General features: G+C 52.9%; 1 protein-coding gene across 2 annotated transcripts in view; it reads right to left on the bottom strand.

The window, feature by feature from the left end:
- Positions 1 to 1895: 1895 nt before the first annotated feature.
- KIRREL3 (kirre like nephrin family adhesion molecule 3) overlaps positions 1896 to 26719 on the bottom strand; it is a 1173775-nt gene continuing 1148951 nt past the window's right edge. The window contains exons 13-17 of one of the 2 annotated variants that reach the window (XM_073657427.1): positions 18820 to 18855; positions 12274 to 12381; positions 11820 to 11929; positions 9221 to 9301; positions 1896 to 3437 (exon numbers count right to left, since the gene is read on the bottom strand). In XM_073657427.1, the coding sequence (XP_073513528.1) occupies positions 2994 to 3437; positions 9221 to 9301; positions 11820 to 11929; positions 12274 to 12381; positions 18820 to 18855 (779 nt within the window). In that variant the 3' untranslated portion in view covers positions 1896 to 2993. The remainder of the gene's footprint in view (positions 3438 to 9220; positions 9302 to 11819; positions 11930 to 12273; positions 12382 to 18819; positions 18856 to 26719) is intronic. The other variant, XM_073657428.1, reaches the window with a different exon arrangement.

Below are 26719 nucleotides of genomic sequence, written 5' to 3' on the forward strand. Positions count from 1 at the left end.
GCACAGAGGAGTCTGGAGGAGGATGAAGGAGGCAGGGGCACAGAGGAGTCTGGAGGCGGACAAAGGAGGCAGGGGCACAGAGGAGTCTGGAGAAGGACGAAGGAGCAAACAGGAGTCTGGAAGATGACATGGGAAGGAGGAGACTGGAGGAGGACAAAGGTGGAGTCTGGAGAAGGAGGCAGGGGCACAGAAATATGAAAGAGGCAGGGACACAGCAGTCTGGAGGCCGATGGAGGAATCTGGAATAGGAGAAAGGAGGCAGGGGCACAGAGGGACAAAGAAGGACCGGGAATGGAGGAATCTGGAAGAAAATGGGGAAAGGAGGAGTCTGGAGGAGGAGTCTTGATAAGGATGAAGGAGGAGTCTAGTAGAGGAAAAAGGAGGCAGGGGCACAGAGGAGTATGAAGGAGTCTGGAGGAGGTTGAGGAAGGAGGACTCTGGAGAAGAGAACAGGTATGCTTGGCCTAGCTGAGTGCTCATCGTGTGAAACACAGCTGTATATTACACTACAGGTCTCCTCACAATGGGAATTTCATCACTGCTCAAGTTACATTTAGAGAATTCAAGCAGTGGAAGATCTGCTGTATATACATCACATAGGAGACACCGAAATTGCTGTATATACATCACATAGGAGACACAGAGACTGCAGTATATACATCACATAGGAGACACAGAGACTGCTGTATATACATCAAATAGTAGACACCGGGACTGCTGTACATACATCCCATAGGAGACGCTGAGACTACTCTATGTACATCACATAGGACACAACAGGGCTGGAGTATATACATCACAGAAGAAATGGGGTTGCAGTATATACACATCACAGGAGACATGAGGCTGAGGTATATACATCACAGGAGACATAGGGCTACGTGCCGCAGCGTAGCGCGTGCTTGCAGAGCAAGAGGGAATTAAAGGGCCGTCAGTCGTCAAAACGCAGCTGCTGGCCCAAGCATTGCGGTCTTCGTGAATCTATCCGGGGGCTTGAGAAAAGATCATTGCAGGTTATAAACATCCCACGGGCCTGAGGTTCCCCACCCTTGTTATTAATAATGAAAGCGCTGGTTGCAGTGTACACCCCACTGTATGGGACCTGATGAATCATTAGGAGGTCTCAGCATTGGTTTTCTATGTGAAAAAGATTAGAAATATCCCAAACCTATAAATTGTAAAATATACCATAACCCAGAATCACATAGGACATTACCAATCTGTAACCTCCAGATTACTCGCTGCCAGAACATTATACAATAACACAAGTGATATTAATGTAATAGAATCTAAATAATAAAATATATTATTGATAAACCACAAAAAAAAAAACACACAAAAAGGAATAAAGTGCCAAACAAAACCCAATCTCTGATGTAATGAAGGTGTCAGAATCTAGCAAACAATCCACAAAAAGTGTTATGTATTTATCGAGCGCCGAACGTTACGTTTCTCTTCTGTAGATGAAGAACTTTACATGTAGCACAAAACAGCACAGAAAAAACTGTATAGAAATGTGTAAAAAATAAACAGGTTATATATTAACATTTCTTTTATCCGATAAGTGTAAATTTAGAAAATCTGGTAATCCAGCACAGAACTGCAAAATAATATGTAGAGGTCGCCGTAAACAATTGATGAATTCCTTCCAGCCTGGCCTTACATAGGACCGGATGTGTTCATAGTTCACAACTTCTGGTGGTTGTTATGATGAGCTATAGGATTAGAGGGGGGTCTCTCTACTGTCTGTGTCCACCCGTGTAAGGTGGGAACATACCTGTAATCTTCAGATGATGGCCCGTTTGTGATTCGTCCTAACCGCGGTCTATTGAATTAAGAACATGTGAGACGACTGAAAGCAGAAAAAGATGTATTTAACACATAAATGACAACAGTGATTGGCTGTCCTGTGCCCGGACATGGATTTATTAAAAGATATGTATATATAGATTATCCAACAAACATGGCCGACCGAACTATGACACACACACACTGCCTATTTTATTGAAGGATAACACATTAACGCTTAGTTACCTTACCACATTATGTGCCCTGGCCGGCACAGAATAAGTTTGATCTAATAATCATGTGACCAGGCCTGTGGTCAGCACCCATTGTGGTACCCTCAGACCACCCATGAACACCCTCAGATCAGTTCATTCTTCATGACAGTAGAAACAATGTATGAACAGTATAAAATAATCATATAAATTATAGCGCATGACGTCTCCCATGTGAAGGGTCTTGAAAAGATGTGATACAATGGGAACCGACGACTCCAGTCCTCATAGTCCCTGAAACTAGATTTTTTTTCATATATATATATATTTTTTTTTATAATAAAACATGACAAAATAATACAAGATGAAACAAAATAAAATCAACATCTGCTTCATGGTTTCCTACAGCCACATCCCCACTGTTGGGGGCATCGTCCTACGTAGTATTGGGGGATGTTGAGGGCTTAATCACGTACTGAATGACGTATTCTTATGTATATACTGGGCGATATATGGAATAGATTGGCACTTCCCCTCGTCACGTATAGGCCATCTGTCGGCTGCATGAACTGGTGGCGTCCCCCTGCGGGGTCCCTGTGTTGCAGTCCCTCTCCTACCCTGCCATTATTTGCTTTCCTCTTCATCATTGTGCTTACTAATGGCTAGATTCCTGCTTCGCCGAAGCTCCACTGGGAGCATGACATTTTTTTTGGATGTTTTTTTTTTCCGGGGATAGTCTATAAAACGGATCATTCCCACCAAGGGAATAGAAGCATGGCTTGTTGTACTCCATAGGACAAAGTGCTTGCACAATATGGAGTTTGTCCTCTCCTCTCCTCTTTTTTTTTTTTTTCTTCTTCATATAAATATAAAACTAGATAAATATTTCGAAAGGCTCCACACAACCCTTAGATCCCGGCCTCAAGATCCTCCTTGCTTGAACGTCCTACTCCTCCTGCTACCCCCCCGATGCATTTCGCATAAGGCCCATGGTCACACATGAGTCTGCATTCTCCTCTGAAGTGGCCGGCTGGGGTCCGAGTTTTGAGAAGATGATTGGGAGTAGTGGGACGAGGAAGCAGACGCTTTACTGGACTTGTCGAACTGGACGTAGCCGTCCTGCTTCCCGCTGCTGCTGACGCTGCTGTCGCACTGAGTGTCCAGGAAGGAGCTGCTGTCGCTCATCGAGCCCCTCTGGAACTCGCGTTCACAAAGCTCGATGGAGCTGCTGCCCATTCCCAGGACGAAGCGCTGGCTGTAGTCGTACAGGCGGTTCTGGCCGCTCAGCGTGCTGTAGATGTTGGTGAAGGACATACCCGTGGGCACCCGCTGCTTGTTCGCTGGTCGCGTTTCTGGCTGGCAGTTGGATAAGGCGATGGTTGGGGTTGAGTGGTGGTCCTTGAAGGTGTTGACGCTGTAGTAGCCATTAGTGGGATCCTGGGGAAAAAAGAGAACTCGTTATTTCAGGATTACATCCAGGGGGTGTTGCATCTTTTCTGTGGTTAAGGTTTCTATGCAATGACAGCAAGCGGAGATCTTAAAGTTAAAATTCTTCAATATATAAAGTCTATACCATTTCAGTGTCTAAGGGGTAAGGTTTCTCCATGTGGAGAGTGACAAGCCAAGCCTGGCATGTCAGAATGAGGAGCTTTATAAGCTATACATGCGCCTCTGGAAAAATTAAATATGCAAAGTACCTCTTCAGAGAGGAAGAGAAGTCTAGCGTCACCTACTGGAAGCAGCGATCCTAAAAGTCGATATCGACTCTTTAAGGAGCCAGGATAAAAGCCAGACCAGAATCTCACTGTGCAGACCCTCATCAGTGCAAAGTATGACATCTGATTTGGCTAGGAGAGAGGCTCTGGACTGGGAGTTTAAGGGTGTCATAGACCCCAGTACAGAGCTTCTCCCCCAGCCAAATCAAAGCTCATACTTTGCACTGATGAGGGGCAACACTCAAAATACTGTGTCTGCAAAATAAGATTCTGGGTTGGCTTTTATCCCAGATCATATTGCAAGGCTTGTTAAAGGGTCGATATTGACTTTTAGGATCGCTGCTTCCAGTAGATGACTTTAAGTATCAAAACGTTTCACCCTGGTGGATCAGCTGAACCCACTGACGCGTTTTAGCTTCTGTTAACTGTCGTGTTAAATCTCCCTTTTACGATTTGTTGAGGGTTAGTTACAATTGTAACCTTGTTGTCTACACAATCCCCATAAATCTCGGTTTGCTACAATGTATCAGTCTGGAGTGCAGACTACTAGACTGATGGATGATTGTCTAGACTGGATAAAAATGTAGCAAACCCTCAGCTCTGAGATATTTAACGCCAGGACAGGTTTAGCCTCTGGATATAAATAAGAATATTCTCATTCAATGATGACAAGTACAGATCTTGAAAATGGTGATGAACTGAAGCAAAGTGGAGTAGAAAGCTGCAGAGTATTGTGCGCCTCAGTCTACCATACAGAATGCTGGAGATTAGAGGAGGCGGCAGGAGTGGAGGCGGCGGAAGAGGAGGCGGCAGGAGAGGAGGCGGTGGAAGAGGAGGCGGCGGAAGAGGAGGCGGCAGGAGAGGAGGCGGCTGGAGAGGAGGCGGCAGGAGAGGACGCGGCCAGAGAGGAGGAGTGGAAGAGGAGATGGCAGGAGAGGAGGAGTGGAAGAGGAGGTGGCAGGAGAGGAGGAGTGGAAGAGGAGGCGGCAAGAGAGGAGGCGGCAGGAGAGGAAGAGGAGGTGGCAGGAGAGGAGGAGTGGAAGAGGAGGTGGCAGGAGAGGAGGCGGCCGGAGAGGAGGCGGCGGAAGAGGAGGAGGCAGGAGAGGAGGCGGCGGAAGAGGAGGTGGCAGGAGTGGAGGCGGCAGGAGAGGAGGCGGCCGGAGAGGAGGCGGCCGGAGAGGAGGCGGCGGAAGAGGAGGCAGCCGGAGAGGAGGCGGCCGGAGAGGAGGCGGCCGGAGAGGAGGCGGCAGGAGAGGAGGCAGCAGGAGAGGACGTGGCCGGAGAGGACACGGCCGGAGAGGACGCGGCGGCAGAGGAGGAGTGGAAGAGGAGGTGGCAGGAGAGGAGGAGTGGAAGAGGAGGTGGCAGGAGAGGAGGAGTGGAAGAGGAGGAGGCAAGAGAGGAGGCGGCAGGAGACGAGGCGGCCGGAGAGGAGGAGTGGAAGAGGAGGCGGCAGGAGAAGAGGCGGCCGGAGAGGAGGAGTGGAAGAGGAGGTGGCAGGAGAGGAGGAGTGGAAGAGGAGGCGGCAAGAGAGGAGGCGGCAGGAGAGGAGGAGTGGAAGAGGAGGTGGCAGGAGAGGAGGAGTGGAAGAGGAGGTGGCAGGAGAGGAGGTGGCCGGAGAGGAGGCGGCGGAAGAGGAGGCGGCAGGAGTGGAGGCGGCAGGAGAGGGGGCGGCCGGAGAGGAGGCGGCCGGAAGAGGAGGCGGCGAAAGAGGAGGCAGCAGGAGAGGAGGCGGCCGGAGAGGAGGCGGCCGGAGAGGAGGCGGCGAAAGAGGAGGCAGCAGGAGAGGAGGCGGCCGGAGAGGAGGCGGCCGGAGAGGACGTGGCCGGAGAGGACGCGGCCGGAGAGGACGCGGCGGGAGAGGAGGAGTGGAAGAGGAGGTGGCAGGAGAGGAGGAGTGGAAGAGGAGGTGGCAGGAGAGGAGGAGTGGAAGAGGAGGAGGCAAGAGAGGAGGCGGCAGGAGAGGAGGCGGCCGGAGAGGAGGAGTGGAAGAGGAGGCGGCAGGAGAAGAGGCGGCCGGAGAGGAGGAGTGGAAGAGGAGGTGGCAGGAGAGGAGGAGTGGAAGAGAAGGCGGCAAGAGAGGAGGCGGCCAGAGAGGAGGAGGCGGGTGCAGAGGAGGCGGCCGAAGAGGAGGCGGCCGGAGAGGAGGCGGCCGGAGAGGAGGAGTGGAAGAGGAGGCGGCAGGAAAGGAGGAGCGGAAGAGGAGGCGGCCGGAGAGGAGGAGGCGGCCAGAGAGGAGGAGTGGAAGAGGAGGCGGCTGTAGAGGAGGCGGCAGCAGAAGAGGAGGCGAGTGGAAGAGGAGGCGGTAGGAGAGGAGGCAGCCGGAGAGGAGGAGGCGGCCAGAGAGGAGGCGGCCGGAGAGGAGGAGTGGAAGAGGAGGCATGTGCTCAGTGACCGGCGACCATTCTGCCTGATCATCAGAATGGGAGAAACATCCTGAGCAGAACCAGACACAAAAAGCTCGACAATCGCATGTCGTTGTCTGCAGCGGTTGCTATGGAAACCACATTGATTAAATATGACATTAAATCATTTTTTGGGGAGAAAAGATTAATTATCCATTAAACCGTATCCTCATCTGTATGTAAATAATGCTGACCGGGGGGCGACATGATACTGTCACTAGTGGGGGGATCTGTGACAACAGAGGGGATATGACTCCTGGAAGAAAAAACAAAAATGTACAGAACTGTGCAAAAGTTTTAGGCAGGCGTGGAAAAAATACTGCAGAGTCAGAAGCTTCTGGAAATAAATGAATAACACTGCAGCTTGTTAGTTGATAAAAAAATAAAGTGAATGAAGAAAAATATCGATTCCATCAGTATGTGGTGACCGCCTGTCGCCTCCATCATCAGTATCTGGTGACCAGCCGTCACCTCCATCATCAGTATCTGGTGACCGCCCGTCACCTCCATCATCAGTATCTGGTGACCAGCCGTCACCTCCATCATCAGTATCTGGTGACCGCCCGTCACCTCCATCATCAGTATCTGGTGACCAGCCGTCACCTCCATCATCAGTATCTGGTGACTCCCTGTCGCCTCCATCATCAGTATCTGGTGACCAGCCGTCACCTCCATCATCAGTATCTGGTGACTCCCTGTCGCCTCCATCATCAGTATCTGGTGACCAGCCGTCACCTCCATCATCAGTATCTGGTGACCGCCCGTCACCTCCATCATCAGTATCTGGTGACCGCCCGTCACCTCCATCATCAGTATCTGGTGACCAGCCGTCACCTCCATCATCAGTATCTGGTGACCGCCCGTCACCTCCATCATCAGTATCTGGTGACCAGCCGTCGCCTCCATCATCAGTATCTGGTGACCACCCGTCGCCTCCGTCATCAGTATCTGGTGACCGCCCGTCGCCTCCACAGAGCCCTGATCTGTCACATACACAGTTCTATGTATCATCATATAATGGATTATCTTGTGTGTAGATGTAGACAACAGCGTCCAGGCACTGACAGCAGAGACCTTGGCGCCCACCCTCCATGCTCTGCACAGTGCACACAGGGTGTAACGCTCCGCACAGTGCACACAGGGTGTAACGCTCTGCACAGAGCACACAGGGTGTAACGCTCTGCACAGAGCACACAGGGTGTAACGCTCTGCACAGAGCACACAGGGTGTAACGCTCAGCACAGAGCACACAGGGTGTAACGCTCCGCACAGGGCACACAGGGTGTAACGCTCAGCACAGAGCACACAGGGTGTAACGCTCAGCACAGAGCACACTGGGTGTAACGCTCCGCACAGAGCACACCGGGTGTAACGCTCCGCACAGAGCACACCGGGTGTAACGCTCCGCACAGAGCACACAGGGTGTAACGCTCCGCACAGAGCACACAGGGTGTAACGCTCAGCACAGTGCACACAGGGTGTAACGCTCTGCACAGAGCACACAGGGTGTAACGCTCAGCACAGAGCACACAGGGTGTAACGCTCAGCACAGAGCACACAGGGTGTAACGCTCAGCACAGAGCACACAGGGTGTAACGCTCAGCACAGAGCACACAGGGTGTAACGCTCCGCACAGAGCACACCGGGTGTAACGCTCCGCACAGAGCACACCGGGTGTAACGCTCCGCACAGAGCACACCGGGTGTAACGCTCCGCACAGAGCACACAGGGTGTAACGCTCCGCACAGAGCACACCGGGTGTAACGCTCCGCACAGAGCACACAGGGTGTAACGCTCAGCACAGAGCACACAGGGTGTAACGCTCTGCACAGAGCACACAGGGTGTAACGCTCTGCACAGAGCACACAGGGTGTAACGCTCTGCACAGGGCACACAGGGTGTAACGCTCTGCACAGAGCACACAGGGTGTAACGCTCAGCACAGAGCACACAGGGTGTAACGCTCCGCACAGGGCACACAGGGTGTAACGCTCAGCACAGAGCACACAGGGTGTAACGCTCAGCACAGAGCACACCGGGTGTAACGCTCCGCACAGAGCACACCGGGTGTAACGCTCCGCACAGAGCACACCGGGTGTAACGCTCCGCACAGAGCACACAGGGTGTAACGCTCCGCACAGAGCACACAGGGTGTAACGCTCAGCACAGAGCACACAGGGTGTAACGCTCAGCACAGTGCACACAGGGTGTAACGCTCTGCACAGAGCACACAGGGTGTAACGCTCAGCACAGAGCACACAGGGTGTAACGCTCAGCACAGTGCACACAGGGTGTAACGCTCAGCACAGAGCACACAGGGTGTAACGCTCAGCACAGAGCACACAGGGTGTAACGCTCAGCACAGAGCACACAGGGTGTAACGCTCCGCACAGAGCACACAGGGTGTAACGCTCCGCACAGAGCACACCGGGTGTAACGCTCCGCACAGAGCACACCGGGTGTAACGCTCCGCACAGAGCACACCGGGTGTAACGCTCCGCACAGAGCACACCGGGTGTAACGCTCCGCACAGAGCACACAGGGTGTAACGCTCCGCACAGAGCACACCGGGTGTAACGCTCCGCACAGAGCACACAGGGTGTAACGCTCAGCACAGAGCACACAGGGTGTAACGCTCTGCACAGAGCACACAGGGTGTAACGCTCTGCACAGAGCACACAGGGTGTAACGCTCTGCACAGGGCACACAGGGTGTAACGCTCTGCACAGGGCACACAGGGTGTAACGCTCAGCACAGAGCACACAGGGTGTAACGCTCAGCACAGAGCACACAGGGTGTAACGCTCCGCACAGAGCACACAGGGTGTAACGCTCCGCACAGAGCACACCGGGTGTAACGCTCTGCACAGGGCACACCGGTTGTAACGCTCCACACAGGGTGTAACGCTCCGCACAGGGCACACAGGGTGTAACGCTCAGCACAGAGCACACAGGGTGTAACGCTCAGCACAGAGCACACAGGGTGTAACGCTCAGCACAGAGCACACAGGGTGTAACGCTCAGCACAGAGCACACAGGGTGTAACGCTCTGCACAGAGCACACAGAGTGTAACGCTCCGCAGCACCTCGTTCCCGTCTCACCTTCTGAAACTCCTTCTCTTCCTCCTTTAAGACCTCGAGCTGCTTGAGCGCAGAGTCCTGCTGGAAGTCCCCTCTGTCGATCTGCGGAGGATAACGAGGCAGGTTAGACGTCACTGCACCCCCTGCCCGCGAGGTGTCGGGGGGAGTCCTCCTGTCACCCACCCATACAGCGGCCCCCAATACCTCTGCCCAGGGGAGTGCGAGGCGATATCGGAGGGGCGCACAGACCGTGAGTGTCCTATCCGAGGGCCGCCGTGTGATCCATGGGGGGCTACGAGCCCCTCTGTGAGACGGGTTCGCTCTCCCGGATGTGATGCGGATTTTCTGGGCAAATTTGTGGCTACAAAATGTGCAACATTTTATTATAGCAGCAAAAGTAAAGCTGCGGATCTGTCACCCAGGAGCAGGTTGCTAGTTGGACCCCCGGGATTAGGAGACCACCCCGGGGTCGGTCACACCGTGCAGCAGCGCACAGCGTTCCTCCCTGATGGATGTGACGGTCGTGAACGAGCCGCTGTCGCCTCCCGGAAATTAGGATAAAAAATGTTTTGTTTTCTCCTGATCCGGCGAAGTGCGATTGTGTTTAATTAAAGTAACAGAGTAAATCTCCCGAAGCCGAGAGGAAGGCGGCAATAAATACCCCATAATCGCTGCTGCTGCACCCGCCCGGGGTCCGCCGTACACGGGGGGAGGGGATCTGATTACCATTTGGTTTTACCAAATGTATTGGTCAATTTCTAATTCTAAGAACGAAAAAAAAAAAAAAACATGAAGCGCAGCTGAACAATATACTGCGCCTAGCCGATCAGACCTGCAGTCCTATGTAACGTGACAGGTGCCGTAGCACCACGGTCCGGCATCGCCACAGCTACTGCAGTAGCCGAACGTAATGACGTTTTAGTGAATTGCAATGTCACCTCTACTATCCTATCCTAGTCAAGGGCTATAGCCACCTTGGCATTATACTTTTCTATATGAGGGTCTTACAGCTGCATCCTCTTCTCGCTCACAGAGGGATCAGTCACTGACCGCAAGCAGAGATCCTGAAAATAGTGAGGACTCGACCCACAAAGTCTGTTCTACTCATTATAGGACGTTTCATTCGGAAGTGAGGGTTTGTTACAACGTGTCCAGTCCACACAATCCTCTGTGACTATCTGCGCTGCTGCCGTGTTTGCGGTGGGGTCTTTGATGTGGGACCCCACTAATTCTTCTTGTTTTCCCTCGTCAGCACTTCTGATCTTCGCCTCTGGTGATTTGCTCAGCTAATTATGCAGCAGCGAGCAGCGTGCCAACTGTGCAGTGTGCGAACTGTGCAGCATGCCACCATGCAGCGTGCGATCCGTGCTGCATGTGATCCGTGCAGAGTGCCAACCGTGCAGCGTGTGATCCGTGCAGAGTGCCAACCGTGCAGCGTGTGATCCGTGCAGAGTGCCAACCGTGCAGCATGCGATCTGTGCAGCGTGTCAACCATGCAGCGTGCGATCCATGCAGTGTGCCAACCGTGCAGCATGCGATCCATGCAGTGTGCCAACCATGCAGCATGCGATCCGTGCAGTGTGTCAACCATGCAGCATGCGATCCGTGCAGCGTGCCAACCATGCAGCGTGCGATCCGTGCTGCATGTGATCAATGCAGCGTGCCAACCGTGCAGCGTGTGATCCGTGCAGAGTGCCAACCGTGCAGCATGTGATCCGTGCAGAGTGCCAACCGTGCAGCATGCGATCTGTGCAGCGTGTCAACCATGCAGCGTGCGATCCATGCAGTGTGCCAACCGTGCAGCATGCGATCCATGCAGTGTGCCAACCATGCAGCATGCGATCCGTGCAGCGTGCCAACCATGCAGCATGCGATCCGTGCAGCGTGCCAACCATGCAGCATGCGATCCGTGCAGCGTGCCAACCATGCAGCATGCGATCCGTGCAGCGTGCCAACCATGCAGCATGCGATCCGTGCAGCGTGCCAACCATGCAGCATGCGATCCGTGCAGCGTGCCAACCATGCAATCCGTGCAGTGTGCGAACCGTGCGATCAATTTCACGTGAGGAATTCCTTTATCAGAAATGATTGCGCGTCTAAATCACATTTATGCATCGGCAGGAGGATAAATCTGCAAAAGTGAAGAGTTTCTGGGAGCCGCTGTTTTTTTAGAAGTCGGATTTATGTAACGCGGTGTGTAATTAATACGCGGTAATAAAGCCATTCGTCAGGCGTAGAGTATCCTGAGCGTGCGGCGGGCGGTGTCTACAGTCACCTCTGTGTGGCGGGGACGGTGCTATAGGGGATTGCGGTGATTCGTATCCTGCGATGGAGCGATCCCACATAAATAATGCGAAGGTGATGAACAAAAGCGAAACGTCTGCACTTTCCTGAAGTTCTGCCTCTGAGAAGAAGATGAATAGCGGCCCCCCGACAGTCACATCCGGAAGACCCCCGACAGTCACATCCGGCAGCCCCAAGACAGTCACATCTGGAAGCCCCCCCGACGGTCACATCCGGCAGCCCCTGGACAGTCACATCTGAAGCCCCTGCCCTGACCCGTAGCGGCTGGCGCGGTGACGTCATCGGCGGCCACATTGATACATTGTTGCCATCTCACCATCAGCTGTTTGATGCTGGAATGTTCCTCGGTTTCTCTCCCGTTCGTCGGCTCCTTGTGTACGATCTCCACCCGGATGTCGTTTTTGGCGGACACTACGCCCTTCAAATCTGGAGAGAACACACATTTATCAGGGGAGACCAGCGGCAATCACAATGGCAGGCGTACACGCCATAACTGCACAATATACGGCCGCACGCTGTGAGCCGAGCTCAGGACTTTGCTGCACAACGAGGTCGCTATAATGTACGCCGTATAGAAGATGAGCGCCGTTCCTCGGCTGCGGCTCGTCTCTGCCGGCGGGTCCTGGACGCCCTGAATTCACGGCGGTGGCCTCTGCGGACTCTATCAGGACTGGCGTTCACAATGCCGCTATTGGTAAATCAGCGCAAAAGTCTTAAAAACTTCCCGAGCTCGTGACCTTCCCAGCGGCAGCCATTATATTAACACTTACTTCTCTGGTTCCGAGCGCAGCAGAAAGCTACAATCGTGGCCATGAGGACCAGGAACGCCACTCCAGCACCGACCGCGACCCCAATGATGACTGTGACCGGGACGGACTCTGCAGGAAAAGAGGAGACGGCGAATTAACAAACCGTCCTCACATTTACCTCACTGCCACAGATAATAAAGGGGGACTCTACAATCTACAATGATCCGGGGGCCAGGAAGGTGTCAGTCGCCGTCCGGTCAGTGCGTTAGAACCTCATATCTGACTTGTGCCGTCGTCACTACTGAATTAACTTCTCGGTTGCTTTATTGATCGCACCGGGGTCTGTCCACTATAGGGGGGCACGAAGGGTCTGTCCGCTATATGGAGGCACGAGGGGTCTGTCCGCTATATGGAGGCACGAGGGGTCTGTCCACTATATGGAGGCACGAGGGGTCTGTCCACTATATGGAGGCACGAGGGGTCTGTCCACTATATGGAGGCACGAGGGGTCTGTCCGCTATATGGAGGCACTAGGGGTCTGTCCGCTATATGGAGGCACGAGGGGTCTGTCCGCTATACGGGGGCACGAGGGGTCTGTCCGCTATACGGAGGCACGAGGGGTCTGTCCGCTATACGGAGACACGAGGGGTCTGTCCGTTATACGGAGGCACGAGGGGTCTGTCCGCTATACGGAGACACGAGGGGTCTGTCCGTTATACGGAGGCACGAGGGGTCTGTCCGCTATATGGAGGCACGAGGGGGCTGTCCGCTATACAGGGGCACGAGGGGTCTGTCCGCTATACGGAGGCACAAGGGGTCTGTCCGCTATACGGGGGCACGAGGGGTCTGTCCGCTATACGGGGGCACGAGGGGTCTGTCCGCTATAAGGAGGCACGAGGGGTCTGTCCGCTATACGGGGGCACGAGGGGTCTGTCCGCTATAAGGAGGCATGAGGGGTCTGTCTGCTATACGGGGGCACGAGGGGTCTGTCCGCTATAAGGAGGCATGAGGGGTCTGTCCGCTATACGGGGGCAGGAGGCTCCTGTGACTTGTAGGACATCCCTGCATTTCCCATCCATATCTATGGAGCACCATTGTCACACATGTAACAGGAGGGTATGGCTACGCTTCTGCTGCTGTGAGACCAGATCCAGGGCGGCCATTGTAACAGCGCGGCGCGGCCGATCACATCCAATAACAGTCAGAAAGCCGAGGAAATCGCATCCTATCCCCCCGAATAGAGAAAAAATCCCACAAACTTTACTCTGCTCAGACTCTGTGACTGGAGCGATAAGACGCAGTATCGGGGTGCTGGAGACCTGCGCCGACCCCACACAATGGACGACGGGTCACCGCTGTGACTAACATGAGGGGGTCTGATAGAACACATCCTTACTATCTGTCATATGTCCATTGTGAGTGCAGCTCTGGATGTGACTAGAGCCTAGGACTGTAAATACCACAATCTGGACTCTATCAGATCCCATGATGCCTTTCACCTGCTCGGTAGGTCTGCGCCACTCCTTGCTATGAGCGGAGCGCCCCCTAATGATGGGAATGCTGGGGACCATTGTCCATGGGGGAGGCAGCAGCATCGCCTGGCTGATCTTACCCTGAAGTACAGTGCTGTCAGATCTACACAGGGTATACTGGTGTACAGCTGATAACAGATTACAATAGCTCTGAACTTTACTATAGGGGTCCTGAAGACCAGTGACCACCACCGAGCTATGGTTACATTACTGGGTGTCCTTAATGTGGTCCCAGCGTTTTATTCCCCCTCTGTCATTATTGCAGGTTGTTATTGAGTCACATCACCAGCAGTTCCAAGTCTTGCCACAAGGGGGAAGCATATTCCAAACTTCTTTTTTAACTTTTATCAAACTTTTTTTTTCACATTTTTTCTTCTATTTTTTAGCTTTATTAACACATCTATACTTTGTGGAGTTGTGGTCACACCCAGAGCTGCACTGGATCAGATACTGTGAGTTGGTCTCCCATAACTTATTACAATCTCTTACAAGAGAGCTCCTGTAGTCCGAAAGCCAAAGGGAAACTCGCAGAATTAAGGGTGCAGCTTTGGATGTGACTGGAGTCTAAGATGCAAATGCACAACATAACAAAAGAAAACCTCTCAACGTTACACAGACTTATGTTGGCGGAGTAACCCTTTACATCCTGTTCTGGCTTATAATAAGATTTCTGTTCAATGTGGACAATGAGGGTCTGGGATCCACTTAAAGGGGCTCTTCACCATTTGTCTTCATCCATCCACAGGGACAGGTGGGCTCCTACAGATCTGTTGTATGAGCGCCATGTGTAGGACACATCCTCTGACGACCAAGCCGTTTACTGTCTGCCGTGGCTGATCACACACAACGCTGGTACAGCTATTGCAATCAGCAGTCAGCCAGCCCCCTCCTCTATCATGGCTGATCACACACAAGGCTGGTACAGCTATTGTAATCAGCAGTCAGCCAGCCCCCTCCTCTATCATGGCTGATCACGCACAAGGCTGGTACAGCTATTGTAATCAGCAGTCAGCCAGCCCCCTCCTCTACCATGGCTGATCACACACAAGGCTGGTACAGCTATTGTAATCAGCAGTCAGCCAGCCCCCTCCTCTACCATGGCTGATCACACACAAGGCTGGTACAGCTATTGTAATCAGCAGTCAGCCAGCCCCCTCCTCTACCATGGCTGATCACACACAAGGCTGATACAGCTATTGCAATCAGCAGTCAGCCAGCCCCCTCCTTTATCATGGCTGATCACACACAAGGCTGGTACAGCTATTGTAATCAGCAGTCAGCCAGCCCCCTCCTCTATCATGGCTGATCACGCACAAGGCTGGTACAGCTATTGTAATCAGCAGTCAGCCAGCCCCCTCCTCTATCATGGCTGATCACGCACAAGGCTGGTACAGCTATTGTAATCAGCAGTCAGCCAGCCCCCTCCTCTACCATGGCTGATCACACACAAGGCTGGTACAGCTATTGTAATCAGCAGTCAGCCAGCCCCCTCCTCTATCATGGCTGATCACACACAAGGCTGGTACAGCTATTGTAATCAGCAGTCAGCCAGCCCCCTCCTCTATCATGGCTGATCACGCACAAGGCTGGTACAGCTATTGTAATCAGCAGTCAGCCAGCCCCCTCCTCTACCATGGCTGATCACACACAAGGCTGGTACAGCTATTGCAATCAGCAGTCAGCCAGCCCCCTCCTCTACCATGGCTGATCACACACAAGGCTGGTACAGCTATTGCAATCAGCAGTCAGCCAGCCCCCTCCTCTACCATGGCTGATCACGCACAAGGCTGGTACAGCTATTGTAATCAGCAGTCAGCCAGCCCCCTCCTCTACCATGGCTGATCACACACAAGGCTGATACAGCTATTGTAATCAGCAGTCAGCCAGCCCCCTCCTCTATCATGGCTGATCACACACAAGGTTGGTACAGCTATTGTAATCAGCAGTCAGCCAGCCCCCTCCTCTATCATGGCTGATCACGCACAAGGCTGGTACAGCTATTGTAATCAGCAGTCAGCCAGCCCCCTCCTCTACCATGGCTGATCACACACAAGGCTGGTACAGCTATTGTAATCAGCAGTCAGCCAGCCCCCTCCTCTACCATGGCTGATCACACACAAGGCTGATACAGCTATTGCAATCAGCAGTCAGCCAGCCCCCTCCTTTATCATGGCTGATCACACACAAGGCTAGTACAGCTATTGTAATCAGCAGTCAGCCAGCCCCCTCCTCTATCATGGCTGATCACGCACAAGGCTGGTACAGCTATTGTAATCAGCAGTCAGCCAGCCCCCTCCTCTATCATGGCTGATCACGCACAAGGCTGGTACAGCTATTGTAATCAGCAGTCAGCCAGCCCCCTCCTCTACCATGGCTGATCACACACAAGGCTGGTACAGCTATTGTAATCAGCAGTCAGCCAGCCCCCTCCTCTATCATGGCTGATCACACACAAGGCTGGTACAGCTATTGTAATCAGCAGTCAGTCAGCCAGCCCCCTCCTCTATCATGGCTGATCACGCACAAGGCTGGTACAGCTATTGTAATCAGCAGTCAGCCAGCCCCCTCCTCTACCATGGCTGATCACACACAAGGCTGGTACAGCTATTGCAATCAGCAGTCAGCCAGCCCCCTCCTTTACCATGGCTGATCACACACAAGGCTGGTACAGCTATTGCAATCAGCAGTCAGCCAGCCCCCTCCTCTACCATGGCTGATCACGCACAAGGCTGGTACAGCTATTGTAATCAGCAGTCAGCCAGCCCCCTCCTCTACCATGGCTGATCACACACAAGGCTGGTACAGCTATTGCAATCAGCAGTCAGCCAGCCCCCTCCTTTATCATGGCTGATCACACACAAGGCTGGTACAGCTATTGTAATCAGCAGTCAGCCAGCCCCCTCCTCTATCATGGCTGATCACGCACAAGGCTGGTACAGCTATTGTAATCAGCAGTCAGCCAGCCCCCTCCTCTATCATGGCTGATCACGCACAAGGCTGGTACAGCTATTGTAATCAGCAGTCAGCCAGCCCCCTCCTCTATCATGGCTGATCACGCACAAGGCTGGTACAGCTACTGTAATCAGCAGTCAGCCAGCCCCCTCCTCTATCATGGCTGATCACACAGAAGGCTGGTACAGCTATTGTAATCAGCAGTCAGCCAGCCCCCTCCTCTATCATGGCTGATCACGCACAAGGCTGGTACAGCTACTGTAATCAGCAGTCAGCCAGCCCCCTCCTCTACCATGGCTGATCACACACAAGGCTGGTACAGCTATTGTAATCAGCAGTCAGCCAGCCCCCTCCTCTATCATGGCTGATCACGCACAAGGCTGGTACAGCTATTGTAATCAGCAGTCAGCCAGCCCCCTCCTCTATCATGGCTGATCACGCACAAGGCTGGTACAGCTATTGTAATCAGCAGTCAGCCAGCCCCCTCCTCTACCATGGCTGATCACACACAAGGCTGGTACAGCTATTGTAATCAGCAGTCAGCCAGCCCCCTCCTCTACCATGGCTGATCACACACAAGGCTGGTACAGCTATTGTAATCAGCAGTCAGCCAGCCCCCTCCTCTACCATGGCTGATCACACACAAGGCTGGTACAGCTATTGTAATCAGCAGTCAGCCAGCCCCCTCCTCTACCATGGCTGATCACACACAAGGCTGGTACAGCTATTGTAATCAGCAGTCAGCCAGCCCCCTCCTCTACCATGGCTGATCACACACAAGGCTGGTACAGCTATTGTAATCAGCAGTCAGCCAGCCCCCTCCTCTACCATGGCTGATCACACACAAGGCTGGTACAGCTATTGTAATCAGCAGTCAGCCAGCCCCCTCCTCTATCATGGCTGATCACACACAAGGCTGGTACAGCTATTGTAATCAGCAGTCAGCCAGCCCCCTCCTCTATCATGGCTGATCACACACAAGGCTGGTACAGCTATTGTAATCAGCAGTCAGCCAGCCCCCTCCTCTATCATGGCTGATCACACAGAAGGCCATAAATATTCCAAACCCAGAAAACCCTTTTAATGCTGCATAGTTTCCATTCAGAGGGTTAGAAAAGCTGGGTCGTACCAGGTGGCAGCTGTACGGGGGGATTCACAGGCAGCAGCCGTAAGGGGGGATACACAGGCGGCAGCCGTAAGGGGGGATACACAGGCGGCAGCCGTAAGGGGGGGTACACAGGCGGCAGCCGTAAGGGGGGATACACAGGCGGCAGCCGTAAGGGGGGATTCACAGGCGGCAGCCGTAAGGGGGGATACACAGGCGGCTGCTGTATGGGGGGGGTTCACGGGCGGCCGCTGTATGGGGGGATTCACAGGCGTCAGGACTATTTCAGACATTTGTGACCGTCTCAATGAGATTTGCAGAAATCCCTGCTGCGGCGCACAAATGTCCTAGAGATGAATGGAGCCGATCATGGTGTGGTAAGGGCGGCCACCCAGCTTTCCCCGTGTCCTGAATGGTAAATCTGTCTATGCAGTGATATAAGGGAAATGGATTTACCATTCAGATCGCTGGGAAAGCTGGGTGAGTATGGCTGCCAGTGCATTGTCAGCAGGGGCAGTCACACATCCTTCCCACAGTCCTGAGCGGTGAATGCAGACACACACGTCGCTACTTCCCTTATATCCTTATAGCGAGGCCGATTCTCTGTAGGAAAGATGTGTGACCGTTCCATTCTGACAATGCACCCAGCTTTCCCAGTATCCACAATGGCACAGAAGGGATACATTACCTGCCCCCCACATTGCCACATAACATAACTGATTTGCCATTCAGAAGTCTGGGAAAGCTGGGTGACAATTTCTCTGCGGGACTTCTCACTGCTGGAGGTTTGTTACTTTGGAGGGGGGGGGACAGAAATACATGAACCACGTTACCTGTGCATCTACAGACATTTCTAACGTAAGGGAATGTAAGAGACGGAGAAGTGTGGACAGTTCTGCCGCGTCTTCTGCCGGCGCCGGGAGCCTCGTCATGGCGGACATACACAGACATATTCACCTGGACGTCAGGAGCCCATACCTGGTTCCACACTCGCTCCTGACCGCGCGTTCCGACCTGTTTAAAGATAAAACAGGTGTCTGCAGGGCTGAAGGTTCGGCATGCTACCACATACGACAAATAGGGGGGATCTCACCCACACCCCGGCAATAGTCAGCGCCATTCCTGGAGCCGCCCGCTGCGCCGCTCCGATGATCGCGGGCAGGACACAATTTCCTACATTTCAGCCTTGAGAATAAATTATCCACTTCATAAAAAAGTGACACTCAATCAAAACTATTTAGGCTGAGCGCCGCTCCGGACGGGGGGGAGAGATTTAGGGGCGCCGGGACACGGATGACACTTTAATGGATTCCTTCTCCGGGCAGAAGAGCGAGAATCCATTTGGGACGTCGCCCGTGTTGGGCACCGAGCCCAAAAAATGAAAAATGCTGATGGATCTCCAGGAGGAAATGGCAAAAAAATGGAGTCAGTAAACAGCGCAGTTCTGTCGTCCCCCCCCAAATCCAACCGATGACGCCCCCACATGCTGGAGAGTTTAGAGGGGCTCCGAACCGTATATTACAGAGCGACTAAACATTAGAGAAAAAGCTACGGAGTATATATAATACATAGAAAGCTTCGCTCCATCCTCAAGTACCTACGGAAACAGCCTGCACTGTAAAGCATGGAGGATTCCATTCTTTTCAGGATCATTCTTTGCTGGGAGTAAATTGCAATAATCTCACCGGCCTCTGAATGCAAATGAGAATATTTCAGTGTATTAGTCTGGATCAATGAACGCCAACTCCCAGCATGCCCCGACTGCTGGTAGTAGTAGGATCGGAGCCGCAGACCCTCTCCTGTCCTCAGACTGGGGCTAGGTAGTGATTTTGGTCCTGGGACCACCGGTCGCCCTGTGCGCTGGTCAATGAGGACGCTGTGCGACACCCAAGCACCTGCCACAAATCGCCAAAGACACAAGTAGTTCTGACTTTTTGCAAATCACTTGTCGAGTTTGCAGTAACTTGTGGGTCAGAAATGTGCCCCCATCACCCCCGCATGACGCTGTGATGCCTGGCGACCTGGGTGGTGACCAAAATCGCCATCTGGGACCAGCGGAATCGTTCACACATTGTACCTGGACTGATACATTGTAGTAGTCTGGAGTTTTATCTCCCAAAAGATTGTGGAAAGGATGCAACTGTAACAAGCCCTCAGCTGTGAGAGCGAGGCTGGGTCAGGATGTTTTCCTACCACTGAATTCACTGACAGCGAGCAGATACAATAGAAGTCAGAGAAGGAGAAGCTCTGTAACTGTGGAATAGGCCCTTTAAGGAGAGATTTCCAGGGATCAGTCGCCATCTGCCGGGATAATGACATCTAGATCTAGTGCAGAGTTTGGTTACTGCCGTCACTTTGTGTGACGGGATCTTGACGGTCGGCAACGGCTCCGGCAGACGACACGAGGCACGAATAGTTTGTGTCATTTCTTTCAATTTGTGTCTTGTGTGAGCAGAAAGCAGGAGACAGGGATGGGGCTCTAGAGCAGAGGGCAGCAGGCGGGGATGGGGCTCTAGAGCAGAGGGCAGGAGGCGGGGATGGGGCTCTAGAGCAGAGGGCAGAAGGCGGGGATGGGGCTCTAGAGCAGAGGGCAGCAGGCGGGGATGGGGCTCTAGAGCAGAGGGCAGCAGGCGGGGATGGGGCTCTAGAGCAGAGGGCAGCAGGCGGGGATGGGGCTCTAGAGCAGAGGGCAGAAGGCGGGGATGGGGCTCTAGAGCAGAGGGCAGAAGGCGGGGATGGGGCTCTAGAGCAGAGGGCAGGAGGCGGGGATGGGGCTCTAGAGCAGAGGGCAGCAGGTGGGGATGGGGCTCTAGAGCAGAGGGCAGGAGGCGGGGATGGGGCTCTAGAGCAGAGGGCAGCAGGCGGGGATGGGGCTCTAGAGCAGAGGGCAGCAGGTGGGGATGGGGCTCTAGAGCAGAGGGCAGGAGGCGAGGATGGGGCTCTAGAGCAGAGGGCATCAGGCGGGGATGGGGCTCTAGAGCAGAGGGCAGAAGGCGGGGATGGGGCTCTAGAGCAGAGGGCAGCAGGCGGGGATGGGGCTCTAGAGCAGAGGGCAGCAGGCGGGGATGGGGCTCTAGAGCAGAGGGCAGCAGGCGGGGATGGGGCTCTAGAGCAGAGGGCAGGAGGCGGGGATGGGGCTCTAGAGCAGAGGGCAGCAGGTGGGGATGGGGCTCTAGAGCAGAGGGCAGGAGGCGAGGATGGGGCTCTAGAGCAGAGGGCAGCAGGCGAGGATGGGGCTCTAGAGCAGAGGGCAGCAGGCGGGGATGGGGCTCTAGAGCAGAGGGCAGGAGGCGGGGATGGGGCTCTAGAGCAGAGGGCAGGAGGCGGGGATGGGGCTCTAGAGCAGAGGGCAGAAGGCGGGGATGGGGCTCTAGAGCAGAGGGCAGAAGGCGGGGATGGGGCTCTAGAGCAGAGGGCAGGAGGCGGGGATGGGGCTCTAGAGCAGAGGGCAGCAGGCGGGGATGGGGCTCTAGAGCAGAGGGCAGCAGGCGGGGATGGGGCTCTAGAGCAGAGGGCAGGAGGCGAGGATGGGGCTCTAGAGCAGAGGGCATCAGGCGGGGATGGGGCTCTAGAGCAGAGGGCATCAGGCGGGGATGGGGCTCTAGAGCAGAGGGCAGCAGGCGGGGATGGGGCTCTAGAGCAGAGGGCAGCAGGTGGGGATGGGGCTCTAGAGCAGAGGGCAGGAGGCGAGGATGGGGCTCTAGAGCAGAGGGCAGCAGGCGAGGATGGGGCTCTAGAGCAGAGGGCAGCAGGCGGGGATGGGGCTCTAGAGCAGAGGGCAGCAGGCGGGGATGGGGCTCTAGAGCAGAGGGCAGGAGGCGGGGATGGGGCTCTAGAGCAGAGGGCAGGAGGCGGGGATGGGGCTCTAGAGCAGAGGGCAGGAGGCGGGGATGGGGCTCTAGAGCAGAGGGCAGGAGGCGGGATGGGGCTCTAGAGCAGAGGGCAGGAGGCGGGGATGGGGGTCTAGAGCAGAGGGCAGGAGGCGGGGATGGGGGTCTAGAGCAGAGGGCAGGAGGCGGGGATGGGGCTCTAGAGCAGAGGGCAGGAGACGGGGATGGGGCTCTAGAGCAGAGGGCAGGAGACAGGAATGGGGCTCTAGAGCAGAGGGCAGGAGACGGGAATAGGGCTCTAGAGCAGAGTGCAGGAGGCGGGGATGGGGCTCTAGAGCAGAGTGCAGGAGACAGAGATGGGGCTCTAGAACAGAGTGCAGGAGGAGGAGATGGGGCTCTAGAGCAGAGGGTAGGAGACGGGGATGGGGCTCTAGAGCAGAGGGCAGGAGACAGGGATGGGGCTCTAGAGCAGAGTGCAGTAGGTGGGGATGGGGCTCTAGAACAGAGGGCAGGGGATGGGGCTCTAGAGCAGAGTGCAGCAGGCGGGGATGGGGCTCTAGAGCAGAGTGCAGGAGACAGAGATGGGGCTCTAGAACAGAGTGCAGGAGGTGGGGATGGGGCTCTAGTGCAGAGGGCAGGAGACGGGAATGGGGCTCTAGAGCAGAGGGCAGGAGACGGGGATGGGGCTCTACAGCAGAGGGCAGGAGACGGGGATGGGGCTCTAGAGCAGAGGGCCGGAGACGGGGATGGGGCTCTAGAGCAGAGTGCAGGAGGTGGGGATGGGGCTCTAGAGCAGAGTGCAGGAGGCGGGGATGGGGCTCTAGAGCAGAGGGCAGGAGACGGGGGTGGGGCTCTAGAGCAGAGGGCCGGAGAAGGGGATGGGGCTCTAGAGCAGAGTGCAGGAGGTAGGGATGGGGCTCTAGAGCAGAGTGCAGGAGGCGGGGATGGGGCTCTAGAGCAGAGTGCAGGAGGCGGGAATGGGGCTCTAGAGCAGAGTGCAGGAGACGGGGATGGGGCTCTACAGCAGAGTGCAGGAGGTGGGGATGGGGCTCTACAGCAGAGTGCAGGAGGTGGGGATGGGGCTCTAGAGCAGAGTGCAGGAGGCGGGGATGGGGCGCTAGAGCAGAGTGCAGGAGGCGGGGATGGGGCTCTAGAGCAGAGTGCAGGAGGCGGGGATGGGGCTCTAGAGCAGAGTGCAGGAGGCGGGGATGGGGCTCTAGAGCAGAGTGCAGGAGGTGGGGATGGGGCTCTAGAGCAGAGTGCAGGAGGCGGGAATGGGGCTCTAGAGCAGAGTGCAGGAGGCGGGGATGGGGCTCTAGAGCAGAGTGCAGGAGACGGGGATGGGGCTCTAGAGCAGAGTGCAGGAGGTGGGGATGGGGCTCTACAGCAGAGTGCAGGAGGTGGGGATGGGGCTCTAGAGCAGAGTGCAGGAGGCGGGGATGGGGCTCTAGAGCAGAGTGCAGGAGGCGGGGATGGGGCTCTAGAGCAGAGTGCAGGAGGCGGGGATGGGGCTCTAGAGCAGAGTGCAGGAGGTGGGGATGGGGCTCTAGAGCAGAGGGCAGGAGGCGGGGATGGGGCTCTAGAGCAGAGGGCAGGAGGCGGGGATGGGGCTCTAGAGCAGAGTGCAGGAGGTGGGGATGGGGCTCTAGAGCAGAGGGCAGGAGGCGAGGATGGGGCTCTAGAGCAGAGGGCATCAGGCGGGGATGGGGCTCTAGAGCAGAGGGCATCAGGCGGGGATGGGGCTCTAGAGCAGAGTGCAGGAGGCGGGGATGGGGCTCTAGAGCAGAGTGCAGGAGGCGGGGATGGGGCTCTAGAGCAGAGTGCAGGAGGTGGGGATGGGGCTCTAGAGCAGAGTGCAGGAGGCGGGAATGGGGCTCTAGAGCAGAGTGCAGGAGGCGGGGATGGGGCTCTAGAGCAGAGTGCAGGAGACGGGGATGGGGCTCTAGAGCAGAGTGCAGGAGGTGGGGATGGGGCTGTACAGCAGAGTGCAGGAGGTGGGGATGGGGCTCTAGAGCAGAGTGCAGGAGGCGGGGATGGGGCTCTAGAGCAGAGTGCAGGAGGCGGGGATGGGGCTCTAGAGCAGAGTGCAGGAGGTGGGGATGGGGCTCTAGAGCAGAGGGCAGGAGGCGGGGATGGGGCTCTAGAGCAGAGTGCAGGAGGCAGAGTGGGCAATAGAGCAGAGTCGTGTGTACAGTAGGAATAAGAGGCAGAGATTCATGTATGAAGGGTCAGCATTGAGTCCATGAATGTTCTGTTTTGCAGTCACACCGGTCCCGACGCCCCAAGTCTTGCAGTTCATACTCTTCCTCTTACTCTATGTAATCTCACCGGCCCATGTGGCTATAAACCCCCAGCAATTTCCACGCTGCCACCTGACCGCGCGGCCACAGTCTCCGCTTAGGTTGGACGAGGCCCAAGGCTAATTCTGAGCAGTTCATTTAGTCCCGATTCAATCTACATGACAGCGGCGTCTATAAATCACAGTGTAATGAGCGCTCTCCACCTGCCTGCCCCCATCTAATAAAAGCCGGGCGGACTTGGAGATCGTCCAACAAGTGGCGCATCCTTAACCCCTCGCTGTCAATGCAGAGAACGGGCACCCCACATAATGCAGAAAACAAATGGACATTTGTGATGAATCTTCACAGTGAAGAGCGACTTTATAACGAAGGAGAAGAAAAAGAAAAGAAGACCCCGATAACAAAACTAACGAGTAACAACAATGTAACCGACAACTTCCCACAGCTCAGGACACGTTACAGTGTACCAGTCCAGCTCGCAGAGCAGTGAGGGGCAGTATTATAGTAGTTATATTCTTGTACATAGGGGCAGTATTATAGTAGTTATATTCTTGTACATAGGAGCAGCATTATAGTAGTTATATTCTTGTACATAGGAGCAGCATTATAGTAGTTATATTCTTGTACATAGGGGGTAGTATTATAGTAGTTATATTCTTGTACATAGGGGCAGTATCATAGTAGTTATATTCTTGTACATAGGAGCAGTATTATAGTAGTTATATTCTTGTACATAGGGGCAGTATCATAGTAGTTATATTCTTGTACATAGGAGCAGTATTATAGTAGTTATATTCTTGTACATAGTGGACAGTATTATAGTAGTTATATTCTTGTACATAGGAGCAGCATTATAGTAGTTATATTCTTGTACACAGGGGGCAGTATTATAGTAGATATATTCTTGTACATAGGAGGCAGTATTATAGTAGTTATATTCTTGTACATAGGAGCAGTATTATAGTAGTTATATTCTTGTACATAGGAGCAGTATTATAGTAGTTATATTCTTGTACATAGGGGGCAGTATTATAGTAGTTATATTCTTGTACATAGGGGCAGTATCATAGTAGTTATATTCTTGTACATAGGAGCAGTATTATAGTAGTTATATTCTTGTACATAGGAGCAGTATTATAGTAGTTATATTCTTGTACATAGGAGCAGTATTATAGTAGTTATATTCTTGTACATAGGAGCAGTATTATAGTAGTTATATTCTTGTACATAGGAGCAGTATTATAGTAGTTATATTCTTGTACATAGGAGCAGTATTATAGTAGTTATATTCTTGTACATAGGAGCAGCATTATAGTAGTTATATTCTTGTACATAGGAGCAGTATTATAGTAGTTATATTCTTGTACATAGGGGCAGTATTATAGTAGTTATATTCTTGTACATAGGGGGCAGTATTATAGTAGTTATATTCTTGCACATAGGAGCAGTATTATAGTAGTTATATTCTTGTACATAGGAGCAGTATTATAGTAGTTATATTCTTGTACATAGGGGGCAGTATTATAGTAGTTATATTCTTGTACATAGGAGGCAGTATTATAGTAGTTATATTCTTGTACATAGGAGCAGTATTATAGTAGTTATATTCTTGTACATAGGAGCAGCATTATAGTAGTTATATTCTTGTACATAGGAGCAGTATTATAGTAGTTATATTCTTGTACATAGGGGGCAGTATTATAGTAGTTATATTCTTGTACATAGGGGGCAGTATTATAGTAGTTATATTCTTGCACATAGGAGCAGTATTATAGTAGTTATATTCTTGTACATAGGAGCAGTATTATAGTAGTTATATTCTTGTACATAGGGGGCAGTATTATAGTAGTTATATTCTTGTACATAGGGGCAGTATCATAGTAGTTATATTCTTGTACATAGGAGCAGTATTATAGTAGTTATATTCTTGTACATAGGGGGCAGTATTATAGTAGTTATATTCTTGTACATAGGGGCAGTATCATAGTAGTTATATTCTTGTACATAGGAGCAGTATTATAGTAGTTATATTCTTGTACATAGGAGCAGTATTATAGTAGTTATATTCTTGTACATAGGAGGCAGTATTATAGTAGTTATATTCTTGTACATAGGAGCAGTATTATAGTAGTTATATTCTTGTACATAGGAGCAGCATTATAGTAGTTATATTCTTGTACATAGGAGCAGTATTATAGTAGTTATATTCTTGTACATAGGGGGCAGTATTATAGTAGTTATATTCTTGTACATAGGGGGCAGTATTATAGTAGTTATATTCTTGTACATAGGGGGCAGTATTATAGTAGTTATATTCTTGTACATAGGGAGCAGTATTATAGTAGTTATATTCTTGTATATAGGAGCAGTATTATAGTAGTTATATTCTTGTACATAGGAGCAGCATTATAGTAGTTATATTCTTGTACATAGGAGCAGTATTATAGTAGTTATATTCTTGTACATAGGGGGCAGTATTATAGTAGTTATATTCTTGTACATAGGGGGCAGTATTATAGTAGTTATATTCTTGTACATAGGGGGCAGTATTATAGTAGTTATATTCTTGTACATAGGGGGCAGTATTATAGTAGTTATATTCTTGTACATAGGGGCAGTATTATAGTAGTTATATTCTTGTACATAGGGAGCAGTATTATAGTAGTTATATTCTTGTACATAGGAGCAGTATTATAGTAGTTATATTCTTGTACATAGGGGCAGTATTATAGTAGTTTTATTCTTGTA

Source organism: Phyllobates terribilis, unplaced genomic scaffold (genome assembly GCF_046119375.1).
Source record: "Phyllobates terribilis strain yellow unplaced genomic scaffold, ASM4611937v1 Scaffold_12__6_contigs__length_324123572, whole genome shotgun sequence".
Classification (NCBI taxonomy): Eukaryota; Metazoa; Chordata; class Amphibia; order Anura; family Dendrobatidae; genus Phyllobates; species Phyllobates terribilis.